This window comes from Trachurus japonicus, chromosome 9 (assembly GCF_045865225.1).
Source record: "Trachurus japonicus isolate A0001 chromosome 9, Traja_1.0".
In the NCBI taxonomy this organism is placed as follows: Eukaryota; Metazoa; Chordata; class Actinopteri; order Carangiformes; family Carangidae; genus Trachurus; species Trachurus japonicus.
In genome coordinates, this window is record NC_140915.1 from 26,081,229 (window position 1) to 26,101,507 (window position 20,279).

At 41.5% G+C, this 20,279-nt stretch overlaps 2 protein-coding genes across 3 annotated transcripts in view; one reads left to right on the top strand and one right to left on the bottom strand.

Annotated features, from left to right (window-relative positions):
• The window catches only part of iqgap2 (IQ motif containing GTPase activating protein 2), a 32,482-nt gene that overhangs the window by 9,226 nt on the left and 2,977 nt on the right, over positions 1-20,279 (top strand). Inside the window, exons 4-33 of one of the 2 annotated variants that reach the window (XM_085787017.1) lie at positions 153-230; positions 1,065-1,141; positions 3,576-3,643; positions 4,010-4,123; positions 4,273-4,451; positions 5,159-5,246; positions 5,437-5,600; positions 6,147-6,234; positions 6,494-6,657; positions 6,809-6,969; positions 7,454-7,578; positions 7,763-7,926; positions 10,798-10,824; positions 11,160-11,250; positions 11,844-12,011; positions 12,117-12,259; positions 12,445-12,615; positions 12,754-12,837; positions 13,051-13,122; positions 13,217-13,286; positions 13,571-13,779; positions 13,940-14,092; positions 14,233-14,396; positions 14,625-14,849; positions 15,067-15,207; positions 16,075-16,159; positions 16,322-16,554; positions 18,834-18,966; positions 19,781-19,883; positions 19,971-20,112. In XM_085787017.1, the coding sequence (XP_085643143.1) occupies positions 153-230; positions 1,065-1,141; positions 3,576-3,643; positions 4,010-4,123; positions 4,273-4,451; positions 5,159-5,246; positions 5,437-5,600; positions 6,147-6,234; positions 6,494-6,657; positions 6,809-6,969; positions 7,454-7,578; positions 7,763-7,926; positions 10,798-10,824; positions 11,160-11,250; positions 11,844-12,011; positions 12,117-12,259; positions 12,445-12,615; positions 12,754-12,837; positions 13,051-13,122; positions 13,217-13,286; positions 13,571-13,779; positions 13,940-14,092; positions 14,233-14,396; positions 14,625-14,849; positions 15,067-15,207; positions 16,075-16,159; positions 16,322-16,554; positions 18,834-18,966; positions 19,781-19,883; positions 19,971-20,112 (3,884 nt within the window). The remainder of the gene's footprint in view (positions 1-152; positions 231-1,064; positions 1,142-3,575; positions 3,644-4,009; positions 4,124-4,272; positions 4,452-5,158; positions 5,247-5,436; positions 5,601-6,146; positions 6,235-6,493; positions 6,658-6,808; positions 6,970-7,453; positions 7,579-7,762; positions 7,927-10,797; positions 10,825-11,159; positions 11,251-11,843; positions 12,012-12,116; positions 12,260-12,444; positions 12,616-12,753; positions 12,838-13,050; positions 13,123-13,216; positions 13,287-13,570; positions 13,780-13,939; positions 14,093-14,232; positions 14,397-14,624; positions 14,850-15,066; positions 15,208-16,074; positions 16,160-16,321; positions 16,555-18,833; positions 18,967-19,780; positions 19,884-19,970; positions 20,113-20,279) is intronic. The other variant, XM_085787018.1, reaches the window with a different exon arrangement.
• On the bottom strand, positions 8,216-10,136 carry f2rl2 (coagulation factor II (thrombin) receptor-like 2). Its single transcript, XM_085787020.1, has 2 exons — positions 9,843-10,136; positions 8,216-9,526 (listed from the first exon to the last, which is right to left on the bottom strand). The coding sequence occupies exons 1-2, from the start codon at positions 9,904-9,906 to the stop codon at positions 8,460-8,462; spliced, it is 1,131 nt and encodes a 376-aa protein (XP_085643146.1). The 5' UTR covers positions 9,907-10,136; the 3' UTR covers positions 8,216-8,459.

Below are 20,279 nucleotides of genomic sequence, written 5' to 3' on the forward strand. Positions count from 1 at the left end.
TCTGCAATGCAACTGGATGTATGTTTTATATGACAACCCTTTTACTGTATAATGTTTACTATTAAGTGCAACAGACATTTTTTTAACTATGTCTTTGCAATTCATCATAAATATTCGGCTATGGTTTTCTCCTCTCCAATTTTCATCTCCAGAGTACAGGGCTGCACTTCAGACACACGGACAACACTGTCCAGTGGCTCAGAGCTATGGAGTCAGTGGGCCTCCCAAAGGTAAGGGGATTACACAGTCATCTATAACACATACATACTGCCACTCCCTGTTTGACAAACATAGGCTATACAGTGTAGAGACCCTCTGGAGTGCATTATCGCAGGTTTTGTTACAGTATCTCACTTGTAGATGAAGTCATAAACAGTTGATATTTTGTGAGGCCATTTGCTAAGTTAAAAAAATATCCCCACTGCATCACTGTGACTCATGGTTTATGATGGATCAACCGGTGCACTGAGGTGGAACAGTCTGAAATCCAAGAACAGGACTTGCCAAGGAATAGTGCTGTCATCAACTCAGTGGCATGTAATGTCAGCAATACCAGTCAATTATTCATGATTACAAAAGATCTGACTTGTTTTAGAAGAAGAAGGAACACTCTCTAAGACTTGTTTGTTTCAGCTTGCCATATCGTCTATTTGCTACAGATTTTAATTGGTCAACTTTGGAAGAAAGATATCTATTTGATACATAGGGCTTTGTGTAAGATGATGCTTCTTTCTGATTGTTTTACACCTCAGTGGTGTAGCAGCTGTTACCCAAACCCATGTGGTGTGAAGGGAAATAGTTGCATATTATCCAGAGAGATTCCATTCAAATGATGTTTTCCCCAATAACTTATTGAACTGGGAGGCACTGCCATTTCACTATTACTATCATTGTGAAGCTTGTCCTCTTTTACACAAAATGTTAGAGATTGGTGGACATTACTATGTTTTATCATTTATTTTTTAAGGACTTTTGTGCAGTGCTCCTGTTCAGTTGCAGCAGAATAAAGAGTGTCACGATAAAAAAAAAGAGTGACTAATGTCTTTTGCGGTTTCTACTTTCAGATATTCTATCCTGAAACAACAGATGTCTATGATCGCAAAAACATGCCCAAGGTGGTATACTGCATACACGCACTGAGGTGAGGCTAAAATGATAAAAGGATTCCAACAACATGGTGATTTTTCACTGAACTCACTTAATGTGTTTCTCTCTTCTGGCAGCACTGTTACTCATCCATCTCCAAAATCTTTTGTTTGCACAACAGCAGGGTAACAAGTCGCTTGTCCCAGAAGGTGCCACACCTGACTATCAAGTGTGACTTCTGAGGAAAAACTGAAAGCCAGTCTTTAAAGACCTTAAAACCAAGTGTCTCGTAGCTGGAATAAAACCATGTGCTGTTTGGCAGATTAGATCCAGCAAGGATTGCATTTGCCTGTTAATGTTGATTTATTCATGTGCAGCTGTAGTCTGTTTATACTCCTGTCACTGACAGATTACACACTGTCAAATTCAGATTCATTTCCTTTCACTCAATACTTCTATCTGAAGCCACGCCTTCACCTTTCCGTGGACGTAGGTGAAGATACCCAACACGCATTGCCAAAGCTACATTTCCACCCATCGGACTGGAGTGTGGCTTTTTCATGAACGTACTCTGATCGCGCACGTGAGAGGAGGGAGAGAGGGAGAGAGACGGCAGCTTGATTGGGCGTAGGCAAAACTAGACATGAAGGCATCTGATTGGTTTTTCCTTTTCGGAGCAAAAAGCATGGATTGCTCAGAGTTTTGTCAGTCCTGCAGCGGCCACGGAGGTCTGATTATTTTCGTTCCTTTTTCTGAATACATAATGTATTGACTACTCTCAGGATAGAAGGACCGTTTCACCCAGTATAACAAAATATGTTTCTGAACATGATTACCAACCATACAGTAACTTTAAAGTTTCAGTAGAATGACAAATAACTTCTCACATAAAGATATTTGTATACTCTCTGGAGAGGAACGGCCTATCTATGTGTTCACCAAGTTCAACCTTTCATGTATATGTCAAGAGGAGAACTAGTACTTTGTAAGTGATATGAAACAGGAACTGGAAACTGTTATCCCTTCTCGTGTAAGGCAGTGAGAAATACAGATCCTTCATGATTTGCGTCAAGTAGGTCAAGGTTACGTTATACAGTACTGTGCATTTAGTTAAGCTTTCAGGTCCTCGAGTGCATGTTTGCTCAAATAATTATGGAATGATATTCAGCCTATTCATTGTCTGCTTTTTGACACTTTGATGAGCATGGCCATGCTAAAGACACTGCTTTAGCAGCAAACCCCTATCCAGCATGTAACCACAAGCTATCTGGCAAATCAGATGTGGTGTTCATTGCTCTGATCCTCACTTACAGCCCTGGTACGGGAGGTAAATTCTTTGTCAGTTTCAGGTTTGTGGAAAATGTTTTTGGAAACAGTGGTCTCATTGTAACATGGGTGGCTCCAGCAGTATAACTTTAGGTCATTGCCTTTTCAGTTGAGATGACTTTGAGCATACTGGAGTCATTTTTATCTATCTGACCCGTCCAGTGAGCCAAACACACACTTAGGGAGTGGTTATGTGAGCTACTTGGATTGTTTTCTTTGTTGTAGTGTTTTGTTCAGGTCCTAGGAGAATTGGTTTCCCTTTCCTCCTTATGCACACACGTGCTCTTCCTTCCTGTGAATCCAGCTCAAGTCCCACAAGACCTAGTGAATACTTTGCTTCCCTGGGTACAAACACATGCAGACATGGCGGCAAATCAGCAGATGCTCAATTGAAAGGGAACATGATATAATAGGGAAAAGCCATAGCTCACAAGTTCATTTTAAAGCACTTCTGACATGTGGCTGGGACGTAGGGCTTGGTTTGTTGTTTAAAAATTCAAGAGGAAAACATCTAAAGCAAGGGGAATCTACCGTCTGTAGAGAGCTAGTTGCTCCAAGCGTGTCAGCTGGTTGTCTGTCTGTAACCCCTGTGGCGAGTAATCAGCCACCTTCATTAACCCCAGTCAGCTGTTGCTGTGTTTGTATCTCAGACAAAATCAGCTGCCTGCAAAACATTAGCCTTTGTATAAGCAGAGTTTAGATAGCCGTATAAAGCTCCTTGTGTCCCAAGGACAGAGTGCGTTTCGTGTTTACACACACACTCTGACCAAAGGGTAGGATAACTAACTAATGTAACTGCTCCTTTCAAAGCAGCGGTGATGCCCGACCTGCCTCCCTTAAATATCTATAATTCATTACCACTTATCAGGTACCCGTGGGAAGATGAAAGTTTTATGAAGTTTCCAGCCACCTGCTTGTTGAGGTTGTTCAGTGGTAGACTGAGCCGGCTGGCTTCTAATTGTAATCTGAGCAAACACTACCCCCATGTGGTATAAGTGTAACATTACAGGAGGGTAATCATAACAGTCAAAATCTTGCAGGGCAAATAAAAATGAAATCCAGTTTTAGTTTGATGTTGTAAGACTTCTAAGCTGCAGAGTGTTTTGAGCTTCTAACTTTTTCCTTCTTTTATTAATCCTAAACGCTGTATGTCTCTTTTTCAGCTTGTACTTGTATAAATTGGGCATCGCACCACAGATTCAGGACTTGCTGGGGAAAGTTGCTTTTACAGGTAACATCTCTTGAAATCATTATATAATTGTAGCACCAGAGCAAAAACACATTTTGAAAGGCAAAATAAGCAATGAAGTTATTGTTGCCTTTAAAATAAAGGATAAATGTTGCTGCAGGATATTTGACATTGTGTTCATTTCAAGAGAATCCTCCTTGTGTGGGAGGCAACCTTGATTTTAATCACCAGTCTTTTTGGGATTTAATTTAGAAAACTTGAATTTATAATGTCATGCACTCTCATGCAGGCAACTGAGAAACTGTTAAAGAAAGATAACTTCTGTTACACGCAGTACATTTTAGCATGTATAATGTCACACTCTGTCACCACTTTTTTCCCTGCCAATATTATATGTCTCATTTTCAGAGGAAGAGATCAGTAACATGAGGAGCGAGTTGGAGAAGTATGGCATTCAGATGCCAACTTTCAGTAAGATTGGAGGTATCCTGGCCAATGAGCTCTCAGTGGATGAAGCTGCCTGTAAGTCCTGACCTTTGTAATTGACCTTTTGGTTAATGGTTTTGACTGAAACCGCAGAGGATGAAGAGATTAACATATGCCACAGTTGGCTAATTTTGAGTTGTTTCCTTGGCCAGCACTAAAAGGTTCACATCCTCTGTCATATTTAGTGCACGCTGCTGTGATTGCCATCAATGAGGCTGTTGACAGAGGTCAGGCGTCTGTGACGATGGGAGCCCTGAACAATCCTAACGCAATGCTGAAGAACATACAGGAATGTCTGGCCCAAGACTACCAGCACACACTGAGCAAGGCTAAGGCTCATAAGCAGGATCAGTCCTCTGGGAGGGTGAGTGGCTGAACAAACACCTCTAAAGTTTAAGTCTCATTTTAATTTCTATAATTAAAGGTAATTAAATTATTTTTGACTTTTCCTATACTTTGATTAACTTCTGTGTGACTCTGTGTCTGTCTGTTTGAGTTACATAAGTGTCATTTAAGCAAAAGTACCATTCATAAAAATATATAAAAAAGAAAAGAAAAACGTCCATCACCAATAGAAACATTTCGATTAAAGCTACTATGTGTTCTTAGCCTCCACATTCAACTCAGGTTGAGAATTAAGTTGCAAAATGTGGTTTATGGGTGCAAATGATTTGAGACTCATAATGAGTAATCTTCAAACCAAGTTTAAGGAATGCAGAAAATGTAGACATGTACTGATAACCGCTCTAACTGAAAAGGACGGAGGTCTGAAAGGGATTGCCTGCACTGGCTCACTCCCTCTTGCCTTGCCAGCACATTCCACTGGCTGCAGTGTCAGCTGTACTTCACCAAACGCTAACCCTCCTCTCATCTGGCATCTTGCTCCCTATTCTCTTAGCAAAACTGTGAAAGCTGGAGCCATCCATTTAGCCTGAACAGCTAAAACATCATTTGTAAAATAAGCAAGCTCTTTTGTATGAATGGGGACAAATTTTGCCATCAAGTACAAATTAAATTTGCCATATGAAACAAATCTAATAAATGCATTTCTCTTTATTTTCTGTCCCTTAGCGCTCTTCAGTTGCCACTGAAGAGAGAGATGTTTATGAGGAGTTCCTAACACAGCAGGAGATCCAGGGCTGCCTTGACTTAGTTAACAGTAAGGACTTTGTGTTTGTGTTTTCTTTATCATAACACTGCTAACATCATGAAAACAGAAAAAGAAATCTGTGTATAGTTTTGATACACATGATCATGAGAAAATTACATAAAATGTCAGTTTCCTAGTTTATCTAAACACGGAGAAGATGTATTGTCCCTCAGTGATATCTGTCTTTCTGTGTCTCCAGTCCAGGCAGCAGTGAGGCAGGTGAATGAAGCAGTGTCAGCCCAGGACGAAGCTGCTCTCTTGACTGCACTTAGGCTTGAAGCGCTTGCCCTCTTGGGTGTTCAGGACTCAAACAGCCGCTGGTACCTGGAACATTTTACCACCTACTGCCAACATAAATCTAAGGTATACTTACTCGGAGCTTATTTGCTCTGTTGTTGCTAACTCTGGCCCTCAGGAGCCAGAGCACCTCTGTTCTCTTGTTAAGCTGTCAGTTAATTACATTTATTTGCAGTTGTTGGATGCATAAGGTAAATGAGCCCTTATTAGATGGTGAAAATTAAATAAAATAGTTCTTGGGGTTCCCCTGGGCTTGTCTTGGAAATTACTGTGTTGTCAACTTAAAAGCCACGTAAACAAATTAGGCATATTTCTGTGGAAACGTAGAAATGCTTACAGATCTTTTTTCGTGTCTTTTCTAAAAACAGAAACTCCACTTGGGTACACAGCAGATTTAGTGTAGACATTGATGTAGGACTGTAGCTGCTGCTGGTAGTAAACACAGTGTTATAAAGTATGATTTTATCCTCAGAGAATAAAGAGCAAATCAGCCACTGTATCTTCAGATGAAATGGACAGCCCCAGATACTTTGTCCTCTATGGCTCTGCATTAAAACAAACCATGAAAGCTTAGTGGTGTCTCTCTAGTGTACTCTAATCTTTGTGCTGCAGGATGAAGGGAGGGCTGTGGTGGTGGACAAAGAGGAGATTCAGCGAGTTGTCAGCTCTTGCAATGACTTTGCTGAGGCTGAGAAACGAAGTAAGCATCTCTTGTTATTAACCACAGATTGTATGTATTATCAGTAAAGTCATACCCACTAGCTAGTCACAAAATACAGTATGTAATGTCTTATCTACTATGAATATTTAATCATAGGTTTTCAAAGTTTTTGCAGTGTGTCATGGTATTGCAGGTTAAAGCATAGTTTTCATACTGAGATGCCTTTCGGAAATAAAGGTCAGATTAATGCAGCATATCTGTGACTCACTGACTGAAATTGATTTTTTACTTGGATCAGAACTAGATGCAGTTGCTGCGATCAACACCGCCATTCGCCTTGGCAATGCAATGGAGACAGTGGAACAGCTGACAAACCCTGAGGCCCAACTGCCGATCGTCTACCAAACTGCTGCCAACCTCTATCAGGCAGAACTGTTCAGTTTGCAGCTGCAAAGTGGGCGGGTGAGTATTCACCTGGACCCAGATGCTTGTACAGTTGTGTGTCTGTGCTAGACATGCAGTGGGGGTCCAAAAGTCTGGCATCATGAAGGGAAATGTATATTGGAGTCAAATATTAGTTAATGAGTGTAATCCAGACCTTTATGTTTATTAGTCTGGCCTGAGCCATGAGGAGCTGAGTGTGGCTGTGGAGATGCTGTCAGCTGTAGCAGTACTGAACGAGGTTCTGGACACCAAGGACCCACAGGCTGTGATTGAGCAACTGACAGACTCTCCGCTGGGCTTCACCAATATGGACCAAGACAACCTCAACAGGTAAGATGGCTGCAGGACTTCTGACAGGCAAAAATGTATCAGTGACATCTGTACTAGCAAGAAGTCCTACTAGTTGTATCTGGCCCACAGGGCAGCAGGTTTGTGACTGCTGGTTCTCGGTTCTCTTTTGGTAAACATTTGCCTGACTTTGTCCTTGAGCAAGACACAACACAACACAAGTTCAGTGTGTTATTGCTCTGCTGCCTTGTTTGTGAATGCTGGTGATAATCCTTCTCTTGTCTGGTTATTGTATTAAATACATGTATTCTTATCTGTTTTTTTCTGTTGTTAAATTATCGTGATATGGTTTTATGATAAACAAATTTTATTCAAAGATTAAATTACATTAGAAACGTCTTTTGGTTGTATGTCACTCCACTTCAGATCTCTCCACTGTAACATCATCAACACTAGGTTGGGCTACTGAATATGACTCATTTAATGTCACAAGACTGTTGACACTTGCCCTGGCACTCTCCCTCAGGTATGCTGACACACTCATCAAACAGCGAACTGAGGCTCTCACCAATGGCCAGGAGTTTCTCACCTGGAATGATGTTCAGAAGTGCATCGACACAGTCAACATTCAAGTCCATGAAGAACATGAACGTGAGGAAGTCTTGCAAACCTTTTAACATATTATAGTATTTACCTTGTTCTTTGTTAGCAATACACTAGCCAGTTTGAATACTTGGAAAAGTGTTATTTATACGCAGCTGTGCAATGAAAAAAATCATAAACACACGATAAATTAAATGATCAGGCTCCAAATGTGTCTTGTCCTTGCCTCCAGGCATCATCGCCATCGCTGAGATCAATGAGGCTCTTAACTCACGTGATCATCAGCAGACGCTTGCTGCACTGCTCCTCCCCACAGCCAAGCTGACTGGTGTGAACCCCGCCACAGCCAAACACTACCATGATGTCCTGCAACATACCAAGGAACTTCTCTGCCAGGTAATTGGATTCTGTTGTTTAATTTAATCCAGATTGACTTCACCTCCCACATCCCAAATATGCAAAAATGATTAAACTGAATAAACCAGAGTTGTAGCCACATACAGTACTATTACCTCTTCATTTGTAACAGGTTTATTGGAATTGACAAGCAGCCTGTCATCACTGCCATTACTTTTTATTTTATATTACATTGTTATGAAGCTGAATTGTAACTGTAATGTACATATTTTACATGTTTGAATTGCAGTTGCAGTAAATATCTATATTAATCCCTGACAAAGCAAAATAGAGGATACATTAGCTGTCAACATGCTGTGATCCAGTGCTACTGAGTTATTTTTTACAAAGTGTACATGAAGGACTTGGATAGTTTCTGGTACTATACAAAGACTGCTTGTTGTCGACCTAACAAGTTGTGGTATTCCCCTGTCTCTATTTCCATCCTCGTTCCTTGTGCTTCCCCGCTGTGTCCCAACAATGGTCCAGCTGGAATGTTTTTTGTTTTTTTGTCTTTGGACACACATCCAGTCTTATGCCGTAACTGTTGGCCTCTGAGGTTTCTCACGGAGAGAAATGAATTGTAGGTCTGAAGTTGCCGTCTTGGACACAAGCAAACACAGGAAGGGATCCAGACAGCTGTGGAAGCAGCAGAGACACACCGCTACTCTGTAGTATCCATACAGTCTGTCGTCCCCACTGGAAAACAAACGGATGTAGTGGGTGATATGCAGGATGCCACTAGGCAAGAAACACACTACAAAGATGACAAAGACCAGCGTACTGACCCTGATGAACGGTCTCCAGTCACAACCAGACTGCCTAAGGTGGTACACCACTACCACATGGGCAAAGATACAAATCAGGAATGGCACAATGAAGCCCAGACAAACCAGCATCAGTCTGTATAGCACCAATGGGGAATGTGATTTTTCTTCTAGGGGAAGCACATCATGGCAGGTAGTGACTCCCAGCTGGGTCACCTGGTAGGTCTGCATAACTAGCAGCTCAGGCACAATAGCAGCCCCAAACAGGGACCATACAACCAAGCAGGTCCCCATTGCCAGGCCAGTCTTAGTCATCTGTCTGTACAAAAACGGTCTGACCACAGCCAGGTAGCGCTGCAGACTGATGCACGCTATAGTCTGAGCTGAACAGTAAACGTTGCCGTAAAACAGTGCTGTGATAAGCCGGCAGGAGATTTCCCCAAATATCCAGTTGTTTCCATTGAAGTGATAGTGAACACGGAGTGCCAGAGAAAGCAGAAGCAACAGGTCGGACAAGGCCAGGTTCAAGTAAAGAATTACTGTGGACATGGACTTTTCTCTGAGTCTGACTCTGAGGAAGCCCAGGATGTAGGCGTTGGAGGGGATTCCCACCAGCATGGCCAGGATGTATGATGAAGGTATGACCCAGGTACTGAGGGTCCCGGTGATGTAAGCTGTCACTGGGTCCTCTGGGTTGACAATGAGCCCCGGGTTTGTGCTGGGACGGTGCAGAGCTGGCAGCTGGTTTGTGTGATTATGTTTGTACAGCCTCCCTTTGAAGGTTTTTGGTATCGCACCAGTTGAAATACCGTTTTTGGTCCTGGTTGCATTTCCTGTAATGGGCAAAAAAACAACCTTAGTTTTATGGTAAAAATACATTTCAAACTACAGTAGAGCACATAAAAACCTAAAAAGGAAAATGTGGTTGGTTAATCATGTTGTCTGTTGTTGACTAGAGTTCTGTTGTTAATTTTTAATTAGGAGACTTAGATCATATTATCAAGTACATTTATTTAAACAAAACATTCAGGAACTTTATAGTCTTTAAGTAGTTGGTGTGTACCACAGTAACTTTAAAAAAAAAAAAAAAAAAGTCCAAATACAGATGTCGCATTTTGCTGAATTAGTCAAAGTATTAAATGCACTCACCATCATGTTGAATAGTCTGCACTGCCATGAGACAAATGAGTAATCCTGGCACAAGGTCTGCCATACCTCTCTTTAGTCTGTAGTCCCGAGTCTTCAATTTTTTCTTGTGAGTATCCCTCAGTGTTGTTGCTTTTCACTTGATGCAGAAGTCCGCCACCGGTGAAATTTGCAGTTAAGCATCTTTACGGTGCAACAGTAGAGCTGATATAATGGTGTGCGCTCAGGCTTGGCTGTCCCGCTTGTGTGTGTTGGATGCCTGTCTGTCTGTTCGGTACTGTGAGCATATTTCCTGTTGAGGCTTGAAAAAGTGAATGGCCTTTCTCCCTGCGTCAGTGACTGCCCACTGACTCACTGGGGTGGGAGGACACTGTTTACTGCTTTATGAACAGCTCAACAAATTACTTATTGGGTAACAGCAATAAGTGCAATCTTACGTACGGCATGGACTGGAGGAATCACTAGTCTGATGGACCTTTTTGATATTGGAAGATTTTGCATCTTCATGAAAATGTATGTTACTCATGACTGTATGACTTGATGATGAGTAAATTGTTTTTCCTGGTTGGTCCCATATTGTGTGTTTCTCTGGTTTGTTGCATAAATAATGAAGAAATTGTCTTTTACAATGGCCAAGAATAAAAGATAACTAAAAAAAGAGCCATAAGGGTCGGCTGGGATTCGGTCGGATATAAATAAAGGAGTTTCTCAGCCTGCTCAGTGTTTTGGTGATGACTTCCATCCTGTTGGCCTTTCGCCCTCAGGCCCCAGCAGAGTTTTGTGGTGGTAGTTAAAGAACGAACAGAAAATTAGGCTGAGTAAACATCCATTCTGCTTGTTGTGATGTTACATGTTGGAGTTGGATTTTTGTATGAAGTGGCTGTTTGAGTGGATATGGTACTGTATGTCTTACCATACCTACAAATAACAATTCACTATATGTTTTCCTTTTCCTTAGATCTTACCTCTGGACTCAGGGGAAACGGTACTGCCCTCTATCTGCTGTTGCTTTATTAGCACCAGCTTGTGTAGCGTTGATAATCAGTGTCGCTCTGACGTGCTGCTGCTGTAGAACTAAACGCTGCATATATACAAATACCTACAATCCTAACTTGATGAATTTCCTACAGGAATTTCTAACCTTGACATTGAATGTTTCGACTAAAATTTCTTCAAAAGATTCGTAATCTGATCAAGTTAGTATTGTGCAATTATGCATGAACAATCCCTTGTGTGTCTAAAGTATAGTTTAGTTTTTCTCTTAAAATAAAAACGTGAGAGAAATAACTCTTTTTCTTGTACTTTTTCCTCTGACTGCAGAGCTGTGGAGATGAGTCTGCAGTTCTTTGGCTGGACCAAATCCAAGAGGCCATACTCTCAGCCAACCAGGATGAAGAGGAGGCTCTCATGTGTATGTGCCCCGAGTTGAAATTCACTCATCCACTTCTTCACCACTTTACATAATAGTAGATTCAGGCCCAGTTAGTTCCTTGCAATTATAAGCACACAGAATACAATATTGTCATTGTGTAGAGGATGCGCATTAGTTTCGGATCACCACACAACTCTGACTTGGCGGGTTCATTACTGTTCTAAATGAATACTAGTTCATTTCAGTAATCATGGTACTGTGTTTTGTGATTATACAATAGAAAATCTGACATTATCTGACATAATCTGACAATGATAGTGGCATTCTTGTTGTATTACTCAGGCAGAACAGAAGTACAGAATCTGCTTCTGTTCTCACAGATGTTTTATCTCTGAACTGCTTTGTCTTCTGGCAGTTCAGTCTTGTGCTGGTTTATGGCTGTCTGACATGGAAGTTATGAAATTCAGACTATGCACCCCAAGTTACATAAACACCATCATTGTGCCATTTGCCATTATTTCTAAATAACTACATTGCTTGGTCCCTTAACTTAACTTGTATTTCTTGTTTTGCACTTTCTGTGCTTTTCTCATGTTTGACTATTTTTGGTTCAACTTTGTTTACTTGACCAGTGGCTGGAGCAGTAGCTGATATTAACAGGAAGGTTGCTGAGGGCGACTCCCAGAATACCCTGAAGGCTTTGCAGACTCCTAGTGCAGGACTGAAGGCAGTGCTCCCAGAATGTGCTGACATATACCAGGCTGAACTGGTGCAGAGACAAACTGACTGTGCTACTCAAGGTAACTGTGCTACTCAAGGTAACTGTGTTCAAGGGACCACACCTTTTTACTGAGTTGGTCTATAAAATGTTGAGTGTGAAGGAGTGTTTTTTTTCTTTACTACAGGCAACACTGATAGTGTGTGGGTAAAACATTGCATCAAAGACAGATATGACTACTACTATAACGTGGAAACAGGACAGGGCACCTGGGAAGAGCCTGAAGATTTTCAACACAATTGCAGCCATCTTGGTAAAGAGGAAATCCAGGTACATAATGTTGTGATCACACTTGATATTGACTCAAAGTGTTCAAAACCCTTTAACTCTGCATGTTTTATTGTGTTGTAGACATGAATCTACCCTCAATAAAACATAATAACAAAGAAAAAATTATAAAAATAAAATACTTTCTGAAGTAGTACTGTGTTCCTATGATTTTCCCCACCTCTCAGACTGTTGTCAGCTGCGTGACTGCAGAATATAACCGGGAACAGTTATGGTTGGCCAACGAATCCTTCGTGACCCAGCTTCAGGCGAGGATCAGAGGTTACCTAGTCAGGAAAAAGCACGCCCAAAGAATGGAGTATCTACGCCAACAAGAACCACATGTTGTCCAATTGCAGGTAGTGTATGGCTTCACTGTGAATAGTGGCATGTCAGAAATCAACTTGATACTGACTGTACTGTATGTTTACATCATTTGTGTTACTGATTTAAACTGCTTTCCATGTATATTTATGATAATATTTTTTTCCCTGCAGGCGTGCTGGAAGGGTTACAAACAAAGGAAACTGTACAAAGACAGGATCACTTTGCTTCAGAAAAATGTTTCTTCAGTTGTCAAGGTGATAAATCCATTAAACAATCTCTTACTGAGTGAAAAAACAACCGTAAAGCTCTGTATCCCTTTCTTCTAAATGTCTCTGAAGATCATCAGCCACAAAGTTAAATACATGTAGCTGGAGGCTGTTAACACATACTGAATACATTTGCATGTCTGTGATTTTTAAAATGTTGCTCGAAATCAAAGCTCTGACATTAAACCCTGATCGTTTTAGATCCAGTCCTTTGTGAAGATGTGGAAAGCCAAACGTAAATACAACAAGAGGTTGCAGTTCTTCAAAGATCATGTGAGTGTCACTTCAGTCAGTCGACATTACTGAGCAGCATCCTTTGGTTTTGTGTGTTTCATGTAAATAACGGAAAATTGTAATGTGTTTTTAGGAAAAAGAAATTGTGAAAATCCAGGCTTTTCTAAAGGCCAACAAAGCCAGAGATGACTACAGAACTCTAAGTAAGTTAAAAAGGCATCTTACCCTTTGAAGCAGCTGATAAAATATCATTAAGTATCATACTGCAACTGGTCCTGTTTTTCATCTGTGTAAATGAGTGTCTTTTAAATGCATAATTTCTTTTGGATTCATGTATGTGATATTGGAGGATTATTGTGTTGCCCAACACCAAACAAAAGCAATACTTAACTGGGCACAAAAAAAAACATTATGTATGTACTATATGTACATGTATCAAGAATTGTGATCAGTGCTTTTGCTAACTTTGTTCTGTGCCAAATCGTAGCTGGGGCCAAGGACCCTCCTCTGTCAGTGGTGCGCAAGTTTGTTCACCTGCTGGAGCAGAGTCCTCTGGATCTTCAAGAAGAGCAGGACGTGACGCGGCTCAGGGAAGAAGTGGTCACCAAGATCCGTTCCAATCAGCAGATGGAGAAAGACCTGAACCTGATGGACATTAAGATTGGACTGCTGGTGAAGAACAGGATCACTCTACAGGTTGACAACCCTTACTTTCATGTGTACAAGGGAAAAACATAATTTTAAGTCGGTTGATATCATTAATTTGGAAATGTTTCTGCCTCCAAATATTAATCTGTACTTATATCTGACCTTGTCCAGTTAAGCATCTTAATGATGTGCTTGTTTCTTTGAAAAGGATGTTGTGTCCCATAGTAAGAAAATGAAGAACAAGAAAAATAAAGCAAGTAAAGAGGACTTGACCGGAGGAGACAGACTGGGTATCAAGGGCCTAAACAAAGGCAAAAGGAGGAAACTGGAGGCCTACCAACATCTCTTTTACCTGCTACAGGTATTATAAAAATCTGTTTAACCCATCTCACCTACTGAAGCTTAAAGTACAGTGCACATCTATCAGATTTAAACAGTCTGATAAAATGCCTGTCCAGGTACCGACACATTCTTAATGCTCGTCTTTTCTTTCCATTTTAGACCATTCCCTCCTACCTGGCCAAGCTGATCTTCCAGATGCCCCAAAACAAGTCCACTAAGTTTATGGACACCGTTATCTTCACCTTGTACAACTACGCCTCCAACCAGAGGGAGGAGTACCTGCTGCTCAAACTCTTCAAGACTGCTCTGGAGGAGGAGATCAAGTGAGAACCGCTACTTTGAAACATGTCCATTGTAGCAGGTTTAAGCTGTGCAGCTATTGTAGTGATATAATGGTTAAAATTCACTCTGATTGCATCAGTGAGATGACATCAAATTCTGAAAGATAATAACTTGGCACACCCTGAATACATGTTCAACACATTTTGTTGGGTTTGGTTGTTATGGTGGACACTGCTGATCTACTGCACCGTCTTCTCCATTTACCTCAGCTCTAAAGTGGACCAGATCCAGGACATAGTGACAGGAAACCCAACAGTCATCAAGATGGTGGTGAGCTTCAACAGAGGTGCACGGGGCCACAACACACTCAGGCAGCTTCTGGCCCCTGTGGTCAAAGACATCATTGAAGACAAGAGTTTAGGCATCAACACCAACCCCGTGGATGTGTACAAAGCCTGGGTGAACCAGCTGGAGACAGCTACTGGGGAGGCCAGGTAGGTGTCAGTGGCATGAATCCAACAATGAGGTCGACCTTCCAACTGGAGCATTGTTATGAAATTCTAACACACTTGATACAGAAAGTATAAATATAATAAAGTTGTTTTAATTGTGTTGGATGAAAAATCTTAAGCAAAGTGTATTTTTGTATGGAAGCCATTTTTCATGTTTTTCTACACATTTGAGTGTTTGCTGACTGTCGTCTTCCCTCAGCAAGCTGCCTTATGAAGTGACTCCCGAGCAGGCCATGTCACATGAGGAAGTACGCAACAGACTGGAGGCATCCAGTCTGACGCTACGGTCTGCGACAGATAAGGTCTTGAACTCCATTGTGTCTTCACTGGATAATATCCCGTAAGTTTTGTGATCTGTTCAATGTCAACAGTCACTCGTCCTTTGTATGTGTGACAGTTTTATTCGTCAGTGCTTGCACAGATTGGTCAGCATGATTTTGACTCTCTAGTGCCATTTTCTCCTTTTTATAAGCAGAAGTGTAAGAAAGAATAAATTAGATAATGCCTTTATCATTCAAAGTGTTAAGTAAGCCGTGGCATTCAGTCCTGCTCTGTTATTCATGAACGGACAAAATAACACAAACATCACATTTTGAGGCGATGATTTGAGGTGGTTGTTGTGTTGTGCTGAGCAGCATTATACTTTATTTTAAGCTGTCCATGGTACTTTGTCCACCACCTGCTGTCTATAATTACCTCAACGATATAATGAGAGCAGTGCAACTAAAATAGAGTCAGACAGGAAATGGTTGTTTGCTTTGCCATGTAACACTCATTCTGGTTGCTCAGGTTTGGTCATTAGTAGATAAGCATTGCTATGGTGCAAGCAGTTTTCGGCTGAAGAAGAAAAACAGGACTATCCTTTGGGCAAATTGAGTCACACTCAAGAAGCCCAGTCTTGTGATTAGAACATAGTTTTTTTTTCATTCTTTAATGAAAACAGGTCACTAAATATTATCTATGAAATATCTTATTTATACCACTAGATGGTGATGTTAGATTATGCTCATAGCAAAGAATGGCACAAAAGTAGAAATACTGCATGTCTAAAGGGACCCAGTAATACTTGCTACCATTACGCAAGTATTATTGCTTCATATAAATCATCTAAACCCTGTAATTAGTCGATTTAATTATTTGTCATTTTACATCGATGCATGTTGTCTTGTGTTTGATGTCCTGTCATTGCCTTTTGTTTTGCATGTAGTTATGGCATGAGATACATAGCAAAAGTTCTGAAGAACAGCCTTCATGAAAAGTTTCCAGATGCCTCAGAAGATGAAGTGATGAAGGTAGAAGCCCCTAAAAACATCAACTTTTTTTCCCACTCTTGCCATATTTTGTATTAAGATTTTCCCTTCTACTCATTTTGTAACTGTGAGCGTACTGGCATGAGAACATGCTTCTTTTTACAAATATTTTTTATGATGCTATCTCTTTTTTTTCCATGGAAGATTGTAGGAAACCTGCTGTACTACCGCTACATGAACCCAGCCATCGTGGCCCCCGATGGCTTCGACATCATCGACATGTCAGCAGGAGGGCAGCTTCATCTAGACCAGCGTCGTAACCTGGGATCTGTGGCAAAGATGCTCCAGCATGCTGCCGCCAATAAGCTGTTTGAGGGCGAGAATGCACATATGACGCCGATGAACAACTACATATCTCAGACCTATGAGAAGTTTAAGTAAGAGAGTAGAAATGAATATTGACAGAAATAATGATTGAATTTGTGTATCTGGAACTTAATGTGCTGTAGAAACTTTGATTTGCCTGGCAAATATATTTTGCTCAGGGCAGAACTACATGACAATTTAATTATATCCAATGGTGTTTTGGTCCATGCTTCAAGCCAACGTAAAGGAGAAAACACATGGAGATGTTCCTTCCAGTAAAAGCAAACCCCACTGATAAACATGTTTTGCTTGGAGCGTGAGAGTCAGGTTAAGCTGACATGGTGGAAGGAGTGACAGAGGAGGAAACTACCTTATCAGTATTTGAGACAAGTGTTGAACTGAACTTGAGATGGACTTGTACAAACTGACAAAAAGAGGAGGCTGGACCAGAATATGTGTACTTAGCTGCAGCACATGACAAAAGTGTCTAACTCTGTAACATTACTGGAAATCAACTTAAGTATTATAAGTATATAATCATTACTTAAAGCAGAAGTAAGTGATATATTTGTGTTAATATAAGTCTTAAATAGTTATATCTTCTGACAGCAATCACTTCTATAGAGTGTTTGGTCTGAAACACGGGTCTGTCAGTCACTCTGCTCTGCTCTGAGCCGAGGAGAAAACATTTCTCGTATCCTACAGTTTTTATCCAATGAGGAGAGAGAACGGCATGCAGGGCTGTGTGTGCAGCCAAGGGACGCCGTGAATGTGGCGACGTAGCGACGAGGACTGTTATGGTGCGTTCAAGGAAACTCGTATTTTTCCGACCGTGAAGTGGTACCAGTTCGATCTGGTACGAGTTCACGGGTCAGAAGTTACGAGTGGCCGTTATAGTGACTTTCACAGGTAAAACAGGTCGGAAAAACACGAGTGGGTTGCCTGGAACGCTACAAAGTCGTAAGTTGTGACTTGAAGCTGTAATTTACGATTTCAAAAGCCTGCCTGGAACGCAGCATTAGCGAAAACGACCGGACCACTTACTTCTGCTTTAAAGGGGACCTATTATGCTCCTTTTTGCACAAACTAAAATAGTTCCTGGGTGTCTTATAGACATGTCTGTGATGTGCTTCGGTCAAAATACCCCAAAGATCAAACATCACAGCACTCTCAAAAACAGGGCTCTGCAAAACGGTCTGTTTCAGTGGCCCCTCCCTTTAAATGCAAATGAACCACTCCCTCAGCATTGTGTTACCATGACGATGTCTACTACTAGTACCTACTGATTTGGCCAAAATGCAGTATGCAAACAAAAGCTAAATCTGCAGTAGGCAAATTGCCAGATCTCCAGTCTGCAGTCACACGGCGGTAAACGTCTAAAAAACCTGCGGGTATGTTTATTAGCGATGGTTTTCTCTACCGCGATGAGCACGGACGCCTGCCCGGCCAAGGAGGCCTGCAGACGGGCTCTGCCTGTGTGAGGAGCCGCTGCAGCTCCAGAGCTCCGGTGCTCCGGTGGTCCAGCGTTACGTCGGTCCGACGAACAACGTCGCCCCGGCGGTACGTCGCTCCTCACACAGGTACAGCTTCACTTACATGAAACGTCGGCGTAAACTTCTAAATAAAACTTAGTAAAGTGACGCTACAGCGCTAAAACATGCAGGGAAGAAGCAGGAAGTAGTCCGCTCCGCTCTCCGCTGTGACACCAGCCACAACAGAGCAGCACGGGGGGAGGCGGGGCCGGCTGGAGCAGAGACCTCGGCATGGCCATGTAGGGGAGTCCGGCACGCAAAAATTTTTTTCCTGCTATGTCCAGGCAAAGACCCGCCTTACTAGGCCTCTGATTGGCTTATCACGATGCCCTCGACTCTGACGGTTAGGTTTAGGCAAAGACGGTTGGTTTAGGCGTGTGAAGGGAGTGGTTAAGGTTAGGGTAAGATGCAGGGATAGGCTTAGCCTTGCAGAGGCAGCCAATCAGAGGTGGAGTAAGGCGGGTCTTAGCGTGGCCATAGGTGGCCATAGTAGGAAAAAAAATATCGCGTCCGGCACGCATCGACGTAGACGCGAGCTCATGTGAAAAAAAACTCAGCGCAACCGAGTGTAACAGGTGTGCAGAGAAATCCCAATTATCTAGCAGGGTTTACCTCCAAATGCATTAACCTCAGGATATGACATTTCCACGGCCTCTAGAACCATTATCCAACATTTTAAACATATATAAAAGTCTGAAAAGCTGGAAAAGCATAATAGGTCCCCTTTAACATTACTATCATTAGCACACAAAGAAAGAGAAAGTTTCTGTTTGTCTAAACACATTTTACCTCTAACCTCTGATATTCTTCTCTACCAGGCTATTTTTCCAGTCGGCATGTGATGTCCCAGAACCTGAGGAGAAGTTTAATATTGATGAATACTCAGACATGGTGACCTTGAGCAAGCCTGTCATCTACATCTCAATAGAGGAGATCATCAACACGCACTCGGTAAACCCAGGCAAAATAAGTCTGACAATATGTCCTCTATGTATAGATCATTTACAGTATGACGTAGGATGTCAATTAGATATGTTGCATGTTTTTCTCGACTGATGTTATTTTAATGTAGTTGTTCAAAGCTCATGCACATATCAACCTATGGCCTTTACATAATTATAAAAGGTCTCAGTTCTCAGCCCCCATCTTCTGATGTTAACAAACAATTAAACATGCTCCCGTGTGTGTTAGTATGATTGTTTTTCTTAACCCAACATCTCAAGCAAATCTGAAAAGTCAAAATACAAATAGATGTATAGGTTCTCCCTTATACAGCTTCACTTCCACCAATTGCGGCCATATGTGGTCACATTTTGCCCGTATTTTTAGTGTATGTTCTCAACTCTTGTTCCCTCTCACATCCTTTTTTTATCACTTGCTATTCACACAGCCACTGAACTTTCTTTACATCATCATCCTGTTTCCTTTCTTTATAATTCCACACCACTTCCTTAGAAAGGGGATAGTGGTGGCATCAGTCGACTAAAGCCATCTGCGCCCATTTATCATCAGTTTCACTCTGCACTTCCCAACTCGGGGAACAATGGAGATGATGGGGAATGAGCAGATGCTCTCCCATTTCCTGTCTGTTTGTTTAATATGGGAAGAAAAACATAGATGAGATCAAATGGGGGCATGATGCATTTTACACACGCATTACTGTACATTATATACATAGACATAAAGTATATATGCACATAAATAATGTAAATGTAAAAGTATTAAAGCTCTTCTTCTAAGACTAATCACATCTGTGTCTGTTCAGCTGCTTTTAGAACATCTGGAGGCCATCTCTCCGGACCACAATGACTTGTTGCATGAGCTGCTGCAGGACCTGGGAGACGTCCCAGATGTGGAGTCGTTGCTCGGTACTGTCAAACAGGCTTTTATTCATATTAAACACTAGTTGGCCATAGTGCATTTCTCCTTTTACACACTGTGCTGTCTTATTTCAGGTGAAGGAGCTGTAGACCCTAACGACTCAAACAGAGAGAGTGCTCTTAGCCAGCTGGCAAAGACAGAAATCTCCCTCACTCTCACCAGCAAGTTTGAGCTGCTGGAAGGGGATGACAAGGACCTGAAGACGCTCATGACAAAGTAAGTTCATTATTGACATACAGAATTCTTACAGGATGAGAATTTAATTTAACTACAGTACATAATTTCAATCCAAGTTAAACACCACTTTTATTTATATTTAAACTCAATACTCATGATAACCTTTGCTTAAAGTGTTGCATAGAGTTTGGGACTACTATGAATGC